At 34.6% G+C, this 18,783-nt stretch overlaps 2 protein-coding genes across 2 annotated transcripts; both read right to left on the bottom strand.

Moving 5' to 3' along the window:
* Positions 1-143: 143 nt before the first annotated feature.
* Positions 144-2,717, bottom strand: LOC118264595 (L-xylulose reductase). Its single transcript, XM_035577155.2, has 5 exons — positions 2,514-2,717; positions 2,099-2,351; positions 1,797-1,911; positions 1,281-1,483; positions 144-941 (listed from the first exon to the last, which is right to left on the bottom strand). The coding sequence occupies exons 1-5, from the start codon at positions 2,563-2,565 to the stop codon at positions 830-832; spliced, it is 735 nt and encodes a 244-aa protein (XP_035433048.1). The 5' UTR covers positions 2,566-2,717; the 3' UTR covers positions 144-829.
* Positions 2,718-3,282: 565 nt separating this feature from the next.
* On the bottom strand, positions 3,283-18,720 carry LOC118264596 (uncharacterized). The gene is made up of 5 exons (XM_050705020.1): positions 18,519-18,720; positions 7,721-7,969; positions 6,751-6,827; positions 5,386-5,545; positions 3,283-4,168 (listed from the first exon to the last, which is right to left on the bottom strand). The coding sequence occupies exons 2-5, from the start codon at positions 7,905-7,907 to the stop codon at positions 4,068-4,070; spliced, it is 525 nt and encodes a 174-aa protein (XP_050560977.1). The 5' UTR covers positions 7,908-7,969; positions 18,519-18,720; the 3' UTR covers positions 3,283-4,067.
* Between the last annotated feature and the right edge of the window lie 63 nt (positions 18,721-18,783).

Raw genomic sequence — 18,783 nt, 5'->3', positions numbered from 1 at the left:
GTTACTGTATCACGTCAAAACGGCTGACTGAAAGGGGTCGGGATGAAATTTGGAACAGGGATAAATAATGGTATATAACAGGCTACTTTTTATCTTACTGGGACGCGGGCGAAGCCGCTTACAGCATAGAAAATAAAAAGCCATTTTTAACAAATTGCATTTATTCAACATTATAACTTTTACATTAGTAAAATTATTTATGAATCAGGTATATAAATGCATTATGCAAGCGCTAAATCATTAGTAGGTATAATGTCTTGTCGAAATATAAGTTTCTGATGCAAATAATAATACCTAGCTATTTTCAAGTCATCCAATTTTATTAATTGCTAAGTAATTACTTTTGTTAATATACTTCTTTGTACATTCTATTATAGTCGAAAATAATTAATTTGGTGTTGTATTCATTTTATAATTAATAATAATGTTAGTATTAATTTAGACACTGAGAAAATATTATAATCACAATAAATAAAGTGATACAAAGTATTATCAAACAGATCCACTGAGATATAACTAATAAGTAGATAATATGTCCCATATGCAAGGTATAAGATCTAAAAATAATATGGTCATTAGAATTATTACAGAAAAGTTAAATTCTCAGAATTGATATTAATATTATCACAACATAAAACATACATGATAACTATAATCATGGCCATTCGTATTTAAAGTACCATCTTTGGTTGATTTACTAATTAACATAGATCAAAATTTAATACACTTAAGACTAAAATATGCAATTGTTAAAAATATTTCATATTGAAAGCCACAAACATATAACTATTGCTATTTGGTTGATTTATATATTCAGCAATTTGTAATATTATGTGGCAAGGAAACCTCCATCGATAGGTAGCTGTACTCCATTGATCATACTAGATCTTTCACTCAAGAGAAAAACTACAGCATTCACTACCTCGGAAACTTCTCCGAACCTGAAATTGGATAACACATTCATTATTAGTACTGATAACACTTATCTGTTTATATGTAAATATAAAATTAGGGTTAAAATGATGTAATCACATGTCAAGTTGTTTAGGTTGGTGTAAAATAAAGTCTTATTGTTATAGCTTGAAACATAAGACAGATAACTCAACTATAAATTACACCTGCATGTTTTTCATCCACTACTCGGGTTATATTGGTCAAGGCGAGGAGTTTCAAACCAATAGTTACAGAGATTAGTGTTTACCCAAACAAGCGAAATTTTTGAACTTGATTATATAAATAAATATAGATTCTAGATTATAAATATAACATGATTTCATTACCTTCCCAATGGTATTTTAGCCAGCATTTCTTTAGCTTTGTCTGGATCCGACCATCCAACTTTGGCCATTTCTGTCATTATGACAGTAGGGTTGACAGTATTCACTCTAATACCATAAGGTCCCAGCTCAAGAGCCATGGAACGAGTTAGAGCATCCAAAGCAGCTTTAGATGCACAGTAAATAGCATGGTCTTTTAATGCAGCCTGAAATCATAACAATTATTATGTGGTGATTGCAAGAATTAATATAGTTATGGGCTGTAAGTAGAGACTAGGAAATTTATTATATTTTATATAGTTAGGAAATATACTAAAAGGGTAAAAACTACCCTTAGGTACCCAATTAAAATACCACGGGCACAGGCAGGCGAATACGATCTCTGTTTTGCTTATCTTGTAAGGTAAAAACTTGTATTTACATTCTAATAACAAGATATTTATCAAGATAAGAATTACATGTGTAAGCCCCACCGATTGTTGGAAGATAAAGTAAAGCGTTTCAATGAATTGATAATACCTTTGAAGCCTGTGATGATATGTTGACTATGGCACCATGAGTTTTATTTTCTACCATCTTCCTTGCTACCACTTGACTAATATTAAGAACTGCTTTTACATTAATGTTAAACATTCTGAAAAAAAAACATATTGTATAATTTAGCAACCTGTGTAATGCAATTAAATATGTATTTATGTTTGGTTACTCAGTTGTGTAGGTATTTGGCTGATATACTTCTATATAACATTAATGCTTTCTTATCACTATTTAAGTCATGCCTGAACATATATTGAAGTAAAATAAACAGTTGTTTTGCATACTTATCAAAGTCTGAAGGTGAACAATCGAGAAAAGGCTCGCAAACAGCTACGGCGGCGTTGTTCACTAATGCATCAAAGTGACCAAGAGACTCGACCACTTCACGCGTTTTGTCCCAGTCCTCTATATCCACGTCCACTATATCAATTGAAGGATATTCCATCTGAAGCGACTCTAAATGAGATCTTGTTCGAGATAATGCGACTATATTCGCTCCAGCACGCCATAGTTCCACGGCGATGCCCCGGCCGATCCCTGCAGAACAATAACAGTAGTAAAATACCACGCAAGTATTTAAGTGACGTTAGTCATTACGAGCTAAAGCTGTACACACTTTATGTTGTTTCCAATAATGTAAGTTAATAGCTACAACATGACCAAGAAATTAAACAATATAAAGAGATAACGTAAACTTACCTTGGCCAGCGCCGGTAACGAGTATTCTCTTCCCTTTAAATGAGATTTCCATTTTAGAAACAGATTATTTTCCTGAAGCAGCAGTTAAATATACAGTAACGTATGCCAATAATAACAGCTCAATTTAAAATATTACGCATACTCGACAAGTCTGCAGTCCGCACAGCGGCTCTCTCTTGCTAACTAAATTGTTGAAGTAAAATGTAAATTGGTTTGACATTGACAACATTGTTTTGACTTTGACAGTAGAACTTTAGATTTTTTTTTTACTTCACTTTGTCAATCGCGTTTTGTTCTCTGCGATTGTGCACGCATGTAACTGCAATGTGTTGAATAGATTTCTCTTCAAGAAATACCTACAATATCAATCTGGAATAAATTACTTACTTTATTCTAATTTATTCAGTTTCAATCTCAGTATACGTACATGAAAAAGTGTTGTTGTAGGAGGCGCCACTGGACACTCAGTTGCGCTCTAGGCTCTAGTTTCTGAATTCTGTCTGTGGTTCCGTTCATTCGCGCTTTATTTCTTTCAGAGGGGGTTTTAGATGCGTGTGATTTATAATATAATATACCTTCCTGTATTATCGAGCACATCTTATGAAACTTTGTAGAACGCTTTAAATACTCAGTTGTCGGTAATTTGGTAATATTCCCTATATTTTAATTGTTTACTTAAGTATGGCAGGCATAGTTATAGGTGTTCTAAACATAATTCAGGAAAAGGGGGTGTTCTGTTAAGGACTTGTAAGTAATGTCACAAAAAACATTTATTTAATTCCTAAAAGTTTATTAAACATCAATTCTTAAACTTAATCAATATTTTTTATACTTAATAATAAAACTTGTTAAATAAATATAAAAATAAGTTATTAAACATTTATAGAGTTGTATTCTTTATTACGAAACAGATACCTTTGAAAATTATATGTGGCATGTATTATGTATCATCTTGGTAACTTAATATCTTCATGTGTATAGCATTTACGTTATTATACATTTTACATGCCTGTGTAAGTAGATAATTGGACATTTATACATTAGGTACCTATTCAGGTACTCTATATTTATAAGTATAACTTGAAAATTAATTTGTTGTAGGTAGGTAAATATGTAGGTACCTACTTAGTTAAGTAAGTGAAGTAAGTAGATACTATAGACAATTAGAACGTATGTAGTTTTCAACTATAAAATTTTAAATTTTTGTCCCCAGAGGACATTCGATTAAGGCACTTAAAGGCAGTATGATATCTAACTCGTGTGAAATATAAACCTTGTTAGGTTGACCTGACATTCGATTGTGCTTTCAACACACCAACACTAGGTCATTTCGATGTAATCATACTTTACATTCACTATAAAAATACCATCGAAATACAACAACTATGCATGTAATAATTTTAATATCTAGATAAGGCACTGTTAGGTACGTCACAATCTGTACTTATAAACAATTATTCTCTTACATTAAACATATTACGAGTAAAAGCGTTGAGATTAGAGGGTGACGAGATTTTCGAATATTATGCAGTCTAGTTGAGTGTAGGTGGTTGTTTATCGTCTGTAGGGGGCCTTTCTGTATCGACCTCGTTCTTCTTCGTCGCGGACGTCCAAGTAATGACTGAACACCACTGCCCATAGGTAGAGGTACAGACCTGGAAAATAAGGAGAAATGGTTTAAGTCAGGATTCACAAAATATGTAAACAAAGTGGATTTTAAACGGAGTGATATTTATAGCTAAGTGTGGTACGTTGTAGCTTTATCCCCACACAATTTTTTTTCTAGGTGCTATAGGGTGAATGATGGCGATGAAAATAATTAATTCAATATTTTTTTAGATTCATTACGTCAATTTAGAAGCATTAGAATCTAGACACACGGCAGTGTGTCCGCCAAGTTCGAGCAAAAAAACCGACACACCGGCCGTGGGTTATATTACACGAACCATTTCGGGCCAAGTTCGACCCACCTATAACTCAAAATCTATTTTATCTACGCATATGAAATTTCTAGTATCTGTCGAGACCTACTTACTTATCTAAAATACAAAATTTCATTAATGTACCTATTGTAGGTCTTGAGATATTGACGTCAGAAAATCGCTATTTTTACTATACACTCACTGACTGACTCACTCACTCACTCACTCATCAAAAACCTAGACCACTTCCAATGGTCGTATTGACTTGAAATTTGGCATGGAGGTAGGTCTTTGGGTCAAGGTAAAGGAAAAAATCTGAAAATGGCCAAGTGTGAGTCGGTTTTAAAAATAATGAAGGTGTAAATTCATACCCCTAAGGAACTAAAACAAAAAAAATATCTATATCTTCCAATGGTCGTACCGACCTAAAATTCGTTACGAAGGTTTGTATTTAGTCAAAGTAAAGTAAAATAAGAAAAAAAGAAAATAAACCTTACAAAAATAAATGAAATCCCACCCAAAACATAAATGTGAAAGGCTGCCAAGTTCGATAATATTGGAATGCTTCGCCTATAAAAGAAGTGAGATCTAAATAAGTACCAAGTTCCATACACAGACCTCAGTTAAAAATGATATAACTTGGCAAGTTTTAATAGAAAATTATATACTTGACTTATTGCGTTTAGTAGGTTTATAACAAAGTGTGTGAAAACTTGCCAACTTGTTATATCATTTTTAACTGAGGTCTGTGTATGGAACTTGGTACTTATTTAGATCTCACTTCTTTTATAGGCGAAGCATTCCAATATTATCGAACTTGGCAGCCTTTCACATTTATGTTTTGGGTGGGATTTTACATACGGTGAACTATTTAATTTCACTACTTTATGTCACGACAACATGTAGGTATTAAGTCTAATAAACAAATTAATAGGTAATAGAAAACTCACATAAATACAGGAGTCCGCCTATGAGTATGATTGTGGCGATGATGACGTGGTCTTCCTTGTCGAGATAGTAGGTGATGGAGGTGTGCAGCACGCTGATCAGCAGGCCGATAGCCAGCACGATGCCCAGCACTACCCACGGGAGCATTAGCCATGACCGCCGCTGTATCACAAAATTAAATAAAATTAGTACCTATACGGTAGTTATCTGTAGATTTTTTTAGACAAAGATGGGAGAGAACCTTGAAATTGGCAAAGGCGGAGAGAACCTTGCACCTGGCACCCTTTATAGGTGCTAATGGTGGCCACCGGGGTGGTTTCAGTGAGGTACAAATTCCACACTGCCTAGTCTTTCTCCTAAAGAGATAGACGCCGTTTTAATCTTTATACCAAAAAATGTGCTCTTTAGATATACCGTAACGACAACCCGTACTGTGTACAACGCCAGTTACGGTACATCCCTAAGGAAAACTTTAACGGACTTTTCAAACCCAATGGTTTAAGAAATTAATTGAAGAAAATTGAAGTTACCTAATTAATTTAACTACGATAAAAAATGCTTAAGGGTTCAAGTACTAAGGGATTTTGGAGCCATTTTCCATCGTGGATTTGGCCATTCTAGGTACCTACTTTCAAATTCAGCCCAAAATTGGTGATGTCCTTTCCTGTTACAAATGTGCTATAGGTACACTATACTAAAATGGTTGAGTTACGATTGCAATAGCTGCTTTTATAAAGGAAAATGTTTAATAATGCAGTTTGCAGTTTATGAGTAATAATTACGCAGTAAGCTAATGCTGTTACTTTATTGCGACACACACACATAGAATAACAAAGGTATAACCATATAAAGAGTAAGTCTATGTAAGTATAGGTACAGGGCGAATTTATTTATCGTGTCATGAAAAGCCGAAAAAATGTACCTTTAAAATATATTTATCGATACAACTTTTTGATGCCCGACTAAATTATAATGGCGATTTCTATTAAAATACTAACGTTTTCCTTCAGTAAAAAACTATTTCATTTTATCCTTTCCATTTCATAATCGATTAAAATACTTTAGTTGTTACGTTAAAGTGTAGCGTAATCACATTTTCATGCATCATAATTATCAACATCCTATAATATATACTCGTACTAAGTACCTATACATATAACATAGATATTGCAACACATGTTTAAGTTAACCATTTTCTAAGAACGTGAAGCTATTTCAATGCAATACGATACCACATATGTATGTACATTAAGTACCTACTTACCGAAAAAGACGTCTGTTAGTTGCATGCAATACCAAGATTTAATTCGTTAGCGCTCAACGTATTCATGCTGTGACTACATGTGATAAGAAAACCAATTACTTACTTTATGTACCGCTATCATCAGCAGTGTGCATATCAGTATAGTGAAGCATAAATTAATTGTTAATATTATCCTCGGAACTGAAAAAGAAAAGAAATATCTCATTAGGGGCCATCCATTAATATCGAAAAACTAAATAAAATCTAGATATAAAATTATAAAATGTGACGTCACACTAGAGAAGGGGAGGTCTCAAAAATGTGACTTAGCAAAAGACGATAACGTAGTCCACTTTTTTATATAAGTTGACCGGGTTGCGAAAGATATCAAAACCTCGAGTCCAATTCTCAGATCTGGTAACGTATTATTCGGTTTCTAGAGATACAAAATACTTAATATTCAGTAGAAACACGAAGGCCAGAATTATGCCTGGTTCTTGGCAATAACCGCGTCCATTTTTACATAGGGACCATTATGACATCACTAGCGAAAATTTGCGGTCATTACACTTCGGTTACGTCTTCAGTTTTTAGTAGGAGTGAGATGTAGGTAAATGTTATAACCAGCTAGAGGTAGGTAACCCATGTCAGTCTCATCACAAATTCTAATCAAGTAAACTGATAGACATTACAATGCCAAAACATGAACGGAGCAATCATTCATGGGATGCTTTGGTGCACATATTAATTAGCTATCGATGATATTGTGTATCGGATTTATCTAATGAGCTCTCTGAATGTGTTCATGAGTCTCTGGATTGAATCTTATTTGTCTAGCATGTTTAAGTTAATATTAAATATTTCTCTATGAGTTTTCGTTATACTTTTTTGTGTATAGATGTATATTAAACTTACTATGATTAGAACTTGAGATTGGATATTTACCATGTTTATTTATGTCTATGAATTTACGATATTTCGGCACTGTTGCAAGCCCAATGATGACATGATGAACACAGTTCATCCGTGATCATGGCGCTTGCAACAGTGTTAGTGACCATGTCAGTTTAAAAACTTAGGTATATTCAACTTACTGTCTAAATCTGAAAGTTTCCTATCGAAATCTTCATCAAAGATGAATGTGCTGAATGTGATCCTATGCTTCTTCACGACCCATACTATGATTATGGTGGCGATAGAGAGCACGATTCCAAGGAACGCTGTGAGCAGCGTGCCAGTCCGCGTCGAGGCGCAATAACAGAATTTCTGTAACCTCTTCATTGTGTCTGTTTTATGTTACTTCAAATCCCAATACTCTGTGACGTGGCCTCACCGCCTCATCTCTGAAACAAAATAAAGAACATGAGAAAATGCGAGAAGATTTTAGTAGTTAGGTGATTTTCCTGATAACATGCACATTGTTATGATATGTATATTTATGTTTGCTCTTTTCGAGAACATACTAAGTACCTAATCTATGAGAATTGTATAAAGTATTGCAGTCGGTGTTTTATCTCCAACTCGCTGATTGTTTTGTAAATATGAGCTAGCTAGCTAACTACAGTCGAAGGCGTGGGCGGTCGTCATTGGCTTGACCCGTTACTTCCGCGTCGCCAATGACTTTAGTGATTTCTTACGAGTCTACAAGTTTGGGATATCAGTATTATTAGATAACAACAACTCTATCTTATTGCTATTCAAGTTGCAACATCCCGCATAAATTTAAATGTTTAGACGTAGAAGAATGCACGAAATGCATGTTGACTTGATATTTATAGTGTGGATTACACATGTATCAGTATACAAACAAATATTCCCAGCAACAAAAGAACCGGCCTTGTTCGGGACTTGGAAATAAAATTCATATGAGCTTATCTAAATGTCAGTCTTTTGTTATGTACGTACATTGCACAATTGTACATGCTTGCATGCACATACAAGGAATTATGATCCGAATGATAAATAAATATACGGTGCAGTTGCGCTGTCTGTATCATGGTTAGTTCTGAGTTTTAAGACAATAAGTTATAACGTTTAATATTTATGACAAGTGTAGACAAATATCGGCGTTGGCGCCATAAACCGAGTGGAAAGCCGTAAAAACATTGCATCATTGGCTACGGCGACTTCCGTTCGCAACTCGTCCGAAGTGCGACACCAACACACCGTCAAGTCGCCTGTTATCGGTTCCCTGGTGTTTGGGGCTATTTCTGGTTTGGTGACACGTGCCTACTCATTAAGACGGCCAACACCGTAGCCATATTATTTTTTCATATTAAGCGGCTGGTAGATCACAAAAACCGATACAGAATGGGATGTCTTTCTTTGTTGTTCAGTCATAAAGGAACTGCGACCTATTGCCTTTGCAAATTTAAACCCGCTCTGTATCAATATGGGTTGGACGAAAACAAGAAAATAAAGTCGGGGATATCATTCTCCATCTATTCTAGGAGAGACGATGCTAAGAATTTATAATGTGTAGACCATTTATTTTAGTCTTTCTGAATGAGGAGATTTATAGATCTAGATCAGGGTAAAATTCTTATTTATTTACATACATGTGTCGGCGAATTTGATTCTATAATAGTATCTACGTCTGTATATCTGTAAAATAAAAAAGCATGTGATCGGGGCACATTTTTATTATTTGATTGTTGGCGATGATATGCTTTGAATTAGATTGAATGATTTGATTAGGTATATTTATTTACTTACATATACCCACTTATCTAACTATTACATCAATTTTCAAAAGTTTTAATGAGATTATAGACTGCAATTCTTTACCGTTTATTAGGTAAATATATATTTATTCGTGTCACGAATTCGAAACAGAAAAAACACAAGATAGTAGCTTCCTGCGAGACCGGTTTGTATCGCTACTACAATTTAAATGTCAATATACATAAACGTTTCTTTAAAGTTTAAAGAATTAGACATAAATTGAATATCAAAGCGTCCGTAACAATTTACCGATGGCTTACATTAAAAATTTCGCAACAGCGATCTAGTTTGATTGACTGCAGTAACGTTTCGGTCCAGAATTAGACGAGTTGCCTAACAGGTACCCAAATCAATTGTGGATCACGCGCGGTTCGATTACGTATTTTATGAACTGGATTGAAACTGACGACGGTGACCAATGGGATTGTATTGCTCCCTTTTGATTTGGGCAATCAATCAATAACCGCTCGTCCATTAGACGTATTCGTATCAACTATTTTTATTTGTTGGCCCATCATGCGTGAGCGCAATCACACTGTAATGGCCCATTTATAACAAAAATAAGCATATTATAGGTTGGTTTCGGTTTTCCTGCTCAATTGTGAACAGAAATATATAGACATAGGTAATAAGAAATGTTTTATATACAGACTATTGATATTTCGTAAATAAATACAATGTTTTATTTAGCAGTACAGACAACTAATGATGATGATGATAGATAATACAGGTAAAGTACCTATGGAGCATGTCTATCAGTACTAGCTAAGTTCATGGACTGGATTGAAACTGATTTGCAAATAGTATGTAGGTAATAAATAGGGAGACGATAACCCTCGCTCCATTATCGCTGGCATTGGCCTGACCCAGTTCGCAGATCGGCCCCATTAGAACAAATGCCTCGCCTGTATAGCTACACCTATATTCCATGGGGTATGAGACACACCTAGACATTTTACACCCCATTACCATTTGCAGTGATTTTACTTTGAAAGCTTTTACTGCAAATATTATGTTTGACCATTAAACATACGGTTTATACCTACTTGAAATCGGTTGTTTAACCTTGGTTTTTTAATGGAACGATGAGGAAAGATTATTCTTTTCCTTAAAAAATGTGGGATGGGTTTGGAGTAGCTACGTACCTACTCAAGCTGACGTGGTTAAATAACTTTCAAAAGTCATATTCTGATGATATCCTCGTATTCATGTTGTGTGTATTTAGCATTACACAAGACAGTTTCTAAGCAAACGCTTTCTAACAATTGGTGTTTGTCGTTTTTATGTACATAACTTAGAATATTTAATTGAGATGTTCAGTTGATATGAATGTAAACAGCGGTGAGTGAGTAATAAATCTAAGTGCGTAATTTCCGCGTGGTTCAGTAGGCAGCGGAATACTCAGTAGGTAGACAACAGCACATCAACCTACTCTAGTACATCAAATACATTTTCATCTTTGTATCTGAACTATAAAGTCGAAAATCCAATGATGGGTTCCATACCAACAAGAAGTGGAACCGAGTCCCCACATAGTTGTCTTTGTCAGGGACATTGCGCAATATGAAGAACGTAATAGATGCCACTAAACTGCTCTAGTTCCGTTTGTTCGATTCCCATCTTATGTTCTTGGTAGACTCGAATACTTAGAACTGCAATGTGGAAACGTGTTCTGTAGACTGCTATCTCATGTTTAAAATATAGAATTACTTGAAGAACAATTCTTCCTTCCTATTTTTAGGGCCAGAGCAGTAAAGGGACTGTTTGAAAAACTTCATTAAAAAGCATTAAGGGATATTCTTAATGATCTTCGTATGTAATTCAATGTATTTTATACTTATAAGGGATCTATAATTATCTAGTTCAGTCAAGTTCTCAATTAATTTATTGAATAATTCAAAATAATAGAATGAATTTGTTTTCCTCCTAGACTAAACTCCGTCGTCGACACAACCCTTTATAGTAGTGGTATAAACTGCACTGTACCTTCACATAAGGTTTTACTGTATTTTCACTCCATGTTGAGATCCATTGGGTACATTATATTAGTAATCCTTGTACTTTTATAGAGTTGATATAGTTCGTGAGCAGCGCTTACTGATTTCTTTGTTACATTGTATCGCGTACCATCTTAGTAGAGCTGCTTCTGACTTTGTTCATGTATTGTTTTACATCTATCTATACATACGTATATTGAAGTAGGATGAAACTACCGGTTAACAGCTGCTTTCCTGTCTTCGTTTAGTTAAATTGGTTTAAGAGGCAATTTTGTTTATTTGTAGTTATTCAATCTGAATGAAGATGGTATTCATTTTAGATAAAACACCACATAACTTTTCATCTAGGTTTTAGATATATGCTACACGAGCTATAGTGCGACTCTACGCCTCTGCACAGAAGGAATTCGTTGCTAATCGTACTTAATTAGTTAATTTGATAGTGAGAGGACGATGTCGATTAAACATTACCTACTTTTTAAACAGGTAGCCAGACCAGTGAAAATAAAACTTGAAATCTTACAAACTGCACACTGAGTTACCTTGCTCCTCAACAATCGCTGATCCGTAACCCTCCTGAGTCAGATCATCCAAAATAGACCTGTTATATCACGTTGGTATAGACGTTTACACTATCGAAAGTGGGGTTTGGCAAGCGTTGAGCGTTCTTGACTATCGGTCATTAAACAAGCGAAGGTCGTCTTTAAAACAGAGCTTTCTGTTTGTGTGTCATTGTCACAGACGGCCATTGTATTTTTTTTTCGCGATAGTAAAGTTAATTGACGTAGTATATAAGAGAGGGTAGTACTATCTAGTCAAAATTTCTATCAAGAGAAATTGGAAGGAAGATATCAAACTGGCCAAATAGCGGATCGACTGTGATAGATACGTAGAATAGAATAAAAACCCTCTCTCTAATAGCTCTCAGAATTCACAAAACATATCCTATAAAAACATTTTCTCTTTCAATTGACACGCTTACATGACTATTATACGTACTAAAAATATTAATAGTCTCTTATAAAATACAATCACACACAAATCTAATCAACATTCTCAATTCTCATACTCATTCAATACACAGTGCACTACCATTAAGAAAACGGAACGATAAATTGACGAGATCCACTTACAACTGTTCACATGTCCGTATCATCTATACTATCGCTCCCAATTCAGTTAATCGATGTTAAGTAACGCAATCAAGGGCCCGTTGCAGGCATCTGTATGCAATTGATCCGGGCATTCCACTTCGTGCCCACACTAGTCCCAGATGTTTGCTCCCGATTGAAACGCCCATACACTACGTAATCCGACTGTGCATCGACAATACAGTTACACTGATTCTTTATGATAATGTGTATCGTCTTATGGCGTAAATAAAGTTTCGTAGAGAAATGATATTGCTCCCATTTTGTTTAAATAGAAATATAAAAATAATAATCTAGTCATACACTTTATTTGTTTTGCTATTTGTAAGTCATATAAACAAACAGATGCATATTCATAATACGTATTAATAGCGTTGGAGTAAATACGTTTTAGAAGGTCAAACGGGTATCAGTCGGTAGAGCAAAGTCAGTGTCATTAACTAATTAACATGGGGCCTTGTTCTGAGCTGTGTGTCCACTGCCCACTGTGTTTAAACGTTTAAACACATCACACGAATGTTTGTATTCAATGCACCATTCAACGAAAACCGTCTTTGACTGTTTTATAGCGCCGGGAATGTTATGTATACGATATGAATAACCAAACTAAGAATACCGACCCAGATTTTTGTTATCTATGACATGCATTACCCAATCTTAAGGTTCGTTGTCTGTGCTCGACTGTTGAACAATATAGAGCGACAATTAACGTACATTTACATGAAAGTTTGAGAAATCGTTTGTGTAAGGATAATAAGAAGTGATGTCAGAGTAGCCCACGACGAGGAGCGCGGTTTACCTCGCTTTGGTAAGATACGCCGTACGCGAAGGCCGGCGCACGCACAGCCGCAGAAGGCAGCGTGACGTCACCAGGTTCACGTTGTGTGACGCTCACTCATTTGTACAAGAATGTATATTGTAAACAATGAATCCTCCTCTTACTCAACAAAGACGTCGGTCCCCTTTTATCGTGACAAGATTTACTTTCACACATTAATAAAATTATTTTGTAGTCCTCGCATGTGACTTGGCGTGTGTTTATCTACCCGTATTTATGTACTACGGTCGTAGTTTTATTACGTTTTTTGTACGTTAGGAAACTTGTATGGTCTTTATAGTATTATGTTAGTTACTATTTGTATATTTATGTGTGTGTGTGTGGACAAAGTAAGCTTATAAAAGTCTTATTCTTGAACAAAGTAAATACTAATTTATATAACGTTACAGCACCTTGAACAAAGAATATTAACAAGAAAATAGTATTGTATTCCGATATTTACTCTAGTGTAAACAACTATAAATAGTGCAGAGTGAGTAACAAGGTCCGATAGACCACAATGTCAGTGTCAAGCTTGGTGAGTAGATTACGATTCGACGAAGCAGTGAACTCACGCAAAAACTATATATGGTTGTAGATCTCGACGGCTGCTGACGGCGACCAAGGTTAACCACTATTGACTACAGATTTAATAAAAAATCTATAAATATTTTTATTTCATTCACTTCTGGTTGTTGTCAAGGCACGATGTAGTAGCGAAACCATTTTGTAATACTACATAGATTGAGATAGAGCTCCTTATTAAGGTATTTCAATTTTCTTCATAGGCAAATGTCAACGCAACAATATTGACCGAGTAATGAAAACTGGGTATACCCAGTGTTCATTACTCGGTCAAGGTTTAGATTCAAGTGACGTAATCTTTAGTCTAGGTGGTGTTTACCTCGTCTAGTCTAGGTACAAATCAGTCGTCTTGGCGTCATCCACATGTCTTGACATTTGCACTGCTGTTCGAACACACATAAACAGACGACCATGTCTTCCCAAGCCACATTGAATCTTAAATCGACATAAACGCTGGTCGACGTGGATGACATCACCCAAAACACTGATATTATAGCGATGTGTAATACAATATGCAACAGAAATGACTCACAAGCAGTGTTATGTTAGGTACCGTTGATTCCACAAAACCTATAGCTGGATAGCCATATCCTTGAGGATAAAATATAATAAATCCTTAAATCATTCTTATGAAGGGCTGACTCAGTCGCAAATCATGGCTGTAAATTTTCAATTAATCCGTTCATTGACTCCGAGTGTATCTAATTTGATGACCAAATCAGGTTACAGTTCATGTATCTTACATTTGGAATGTTGATACGCTTCGTTGTTCTAGATGAATGATAATTATTGAGAACGACTCATCAGACGGTAAACAACGGACGAAGGAGGTTCAACGTTTCCAAACCCTTTTGTTTTACTTCTGTAGGTGTAAAGTTGGGCAGGAAATTGGTGCTAATTGTAAGAATCATAGCGGTATAACAGTGAGGGTACATAGATGCGTGGGCTACCGTCTGGTTCTCATGTAGTTGTTAAGTAGAAAGCAGGGAAAACGGGGATAAATTACTTGGCAAGCTCACAAGGCATGTTAGTACTTCCATATGCAGTGGTCCCTTATATGGCTAGAGTCGGGAACATAGACGTGTTCTCACGTATATCAAGAATGACACAACCGCTTGTACCGTTTTCCTATGGATGCAACTGTTGACTCAACTGTTTTTCAAAGTCTTTCTTAAAGGACTTACTGACATACTCAAATACATTTATTGATTACTTAAACTATTCATTAGTAAAGATTTTGCTCCAAAAACAAGTGCTAAGGACTGGGTTAAGTAACCATTAAATGACTCTGAGTAAGATAGCTAATGAATTTTCAAGTTTCAATAAATTAGGTTCAAATATCTTAAATGAGTAACATTAGTTCGTTGTTGTGTTGAAAATCTCGAATTTAATACTGAAACAACTTTTTATTTCATATTCATTAATGATTTTTTATATCTCTGGAACAGAAACGTTTACGAATACCTTGACCAATAAACCGAGTCGAGGTTTTGACGTAGTAGTATCCGCAGCTGAGCCATCACGAAAGTATTCCGATTCATTTATATCTACACATGTTTCCGTTGTCAGACTTTTCGTAACAGAAAACTGTAACGTGCTAACTAACGTTTTATGGCGATATTTAACAGTCGTTAACATTAAACAGTTACTTTTTGTTTAGCCTTAGTTAACTAACTGTTGTAGTGACACTACTTTTAAATATTTTTTTTTCATAACGGCAATTTGATTTTAACTTTCTTTTTGGTATGATCGATTTGAGATTAGTGGAGCCATTAGATGTAGATTGATTTGATATACGGGATGTAGATGTATTCAAAACGCTTGTATCTATGTTAAGTCCGTATCTCATGCGTCGTGTGCTCGGCATTTTGGCGCCTTTATAACCTGCTATTAGAAAGCCTCTGGCTTAAGGTAGTAAGATAATAATACTGTTGCTAAATATTTGATAAAACAACCAGGTTGTCTAGAGGTCATTCGCTCTATACGGTTTATGGGACTTATAAAATATATTATGTTTTTAGGTAAAACATTTTATTTTAGTGGATAGAAATAAACATGTTTTTTCCTCTCTATCGGGCACCACATTTCTCTATATTTGTTTTCCTCTGTATATTTTGTCCTAATTAATAATGCAAATTAATATTAAATTCGTACATCTATTCTCGGGTTTTTGCCTAATGTAGATACATATTTCTTTTAATTAAAGTAGTTAGTAGTAGTAAATAAATACCTATTTACTAACATAGTTTTAGTTTTATCAAATACCATTGCAGTTTTAGAGAATAGCTTAATCGATGATCTAATTCGCGGGTAATTTGAGCAGTTTTACGATAGAACACAACTGAAATAAGTACGCGAAAATAGAATTAGGTCCTTGGACAAATTGTACTGCATGTTGGGAGCTAAGTGACTTTAAATTACAGCGTGTGTATTCATGACATCATAGTCAAATTCTGTTCTTACACTACTCGGTACTAATGTGTTTGTAACACTTCTGCAAATATGGTTTGATTGAGTTATTTGCTGAATAAGAAACAGACTAACTGTCGCACTCAGAGTCATTTACTACTACTATTACTATTACTACTATTAATTATTATTACTTAAACTATTCCTTAGTAACGATTTTGTTCCGAAAACGATTGCTAAGGACTGGGTTAAGTAACCATTAAATGATTCTGAGTACAGCAGTAAATCTAGCTAGACATTAAGGGGTATTTACAAGTATTGTCCAACCTGGGAACTGAAAACGGAGTTTATTGGTCGACAGTTTCAGTGATTAAGAGCTGTGATGTTATAACATAATGTTACGTATCGAAAAATAATAACAACAGCAGCTTTTACCTACTACATTATTATAAAAAAAAAAAAAAAAAAACAACACCGACCATTATAAGACTACTAGTTTCAATCCCACCTTTGAAAGACGACAACATAATAAAAATATTCATAATGAATGTTAATTATTGCTTGGACGATACATTTATGAAGGTACCACACATCATCATCCCACGTTCCATTCATAAATAAGTTCCGTATGTCAGTTTTATGTTACTTTATTAAAAGTTAAAACCACACTTTGACTGATAGTTAGTTCACAGTTAATGTCTACCTATAAAAATGTGTTAAAAATATGTAAAGCTATATATATACCTACATATATTTGTCATTTTATATGAATAGTAATTAATGTACTACTATTCACATAATAAATGAAGTGCAGGTTTAACTATTGTAGGTACTTTGTTTAGTACTGAAAGTATAATGTAATTGTAGGTATAATTGTATTGTAATCTGCTACTTTAATAATTAAATACTGCATTTATATTTGGTCATTATAGGGAATAAAGACTACTTGGGTTTAATCACGTCATCATCAGCTTATAAGTGGCCACTGCTGAGCAAAGGCTTCTTCTCACACGGAGAAGGTTTGAGCAATAATCAACATACTTACTTAATACAGAGGTTTCACGTAGGTATCAGTAAAATATGGCCTGGAAGTTAAGCTTTTTCTTTCAAATTCCCATTTAGTAGAGTCAAGTGTCTTAGTAATCTTCTTCTCAATTATTTGAAGATTTTTCTCAATGTTTCTCAAAGAAGATCAAAGCAAAGGTTATTTTGTGAGTTCTGGTTTATATTCATCCCACAATTTTATTATTATTGACATGACGTAACGAAAACAAATTTGAAAAGAAACTTTAGAAATAATTAATTTAATTAATTTTACAGACATATATTACTAAACAATTTATAAACAAGTTTACCGCTTTATTCTTGTTTTTCACTTAATAGTGACGTCATTAATTAAGCTGATTAGTCATTCATATTAATTTTATTACAATTAAGTATTATTCAAATTCGTTGCCTTACATGGTTACCTAATGTTTTAGTGACGATTATATTTATTGTTTAAACATACCTAATGGGTAATTGTATTTGGCCAGACTTACCCACACATTTGGCCTGGTGACCTGTAGGTAACACAGGTTTTACCTATAGCAGTCTCACGTTCATTGAATAATTGTTTGTTGTATATTGTTAATTGATGATGAGAGAAATATACGAATATTTATTAATTAAGTATTTACTAGCTGGCGGCTTTGTATTGCCACCATTTTTTTACCTTTTAAACCTTCCCTGTACCAACACAAATAATTCAAGACCGATATCTGCCAAATCGGTCCTGCAGTTCTTCATAGTTATTATTACTTGTCCGTAATGTAGGCATTTAAAAAGGCGAGTAATAAAAAATATTTTTCCTTATAAGTGTGGATTGAATAAATTAGCATAGTTAATGTCTGTCTGAAGTTTTAATTAGAATATATTTATTTATGCACGCTTTGTGGATCGCGTAGTGTTGTTTCCATTATTTCATAGATCGTGACGTATTCGCAAATCTCCATAAACATTGGTGGGTGGTACGTAAAGACTGAAATCTCAAAAATAACTCGCGAGTCACACTGTTCAAGGTAAGGACGCGTAACCTAAATATATTCTAAAACAAAATCAAGGCCTTCACCACACACATCGAGACTATGAAAAAAGTATTCAGTATTTTATACAGTTTATAAGTAAAAAGTCGAACAAAAGTTATTTATAAATATGATCTAAGCGTTACCTTTATAATGAGGTTGGAACAAATAAAGTAAATCACTGCTTATCACTGTTTACCACTTTTAATCACTTGGGAAATGTCAATGATCACTGTTCGTGTTTGTCGAGAGGAGTTTGTGCGCGGTGGTACGCGGTGTCACTGTTCGGTGGTCTGAGCTCGTCTGAAGGAAGCGCGCGCGACTGTACACACCGCACTGTGCCCGCTGGTACAACACTCACGCCGACGGACTGACGCTGACGCACACCGATGATGACAGCGCTAATCATAC

Source organism: Spodoptera frugiperda, chromosome 26, assembly GCF_023101765.2.
Source record: "Spodoptera frugiperda isolate SF20-4 chromosome 26, AGI-APGP_CSIRO_Sfru_2.0, whole genome shotgun sequence".
NCBI lineage: Eukaryota > Metazoa > Arthropoda > Insecta > Lepidoptera > Noctuidae > Spodoptera > Spodoptera frugiperda.
The sequence above is the reverse complement of the archived record's forward strand: the minus strand, read 5'-3'. Positions and strand labels throughout refer to the sequence as shown.

Excerpts from the sequence above, each read along its gene's own strand:
- LOC118264596 (XM_050705020.1), bottom strand. The coding sequence starts at position 7,907 with ATGAAGAGGTTACAGAAATTCTGTTATTGCGCCTCGACGCGGACTGGC. Across the intron at positions 6,828-7,720 it reads GAAACTTTCAGATTTAGACA|TTCCGAGGATAATATTAACA; the intron begins GTAAGTTGAATA and ends TTTCTTTTTCAG. Across the intron at positions 5,546-6,750 it reads TGATGATAGCGGTACATAAA|CGGCGGTCATGGCTAATGCT; the intron begins GTAAGTAATTGG and ends TTTGTGATACAG.
- LOC118264595 (XM_035577155.2), bottom strand. The coding sequence starts at position 2,565 with ATGGAAATCTCATTTAAAGGGAAGAGAATACTCGTTACCGGCGCTGGC. Across the intron at positions 2,352-2,513 it reads CGTTACCGGCGCTGGCCAAG|GGATCGGCCGGGGCATCGCC; the intron begins GTAAGTTTACGT and ends ATTGTTCTGCAG. Across the intron at positions 1,912-2,098 it reads TCACCTTCAGACTTTGATAA|AATGTTTAACATTAATGTAA; the intron begins GTATGCAAAACA and ends TTTTTTTTTCAG.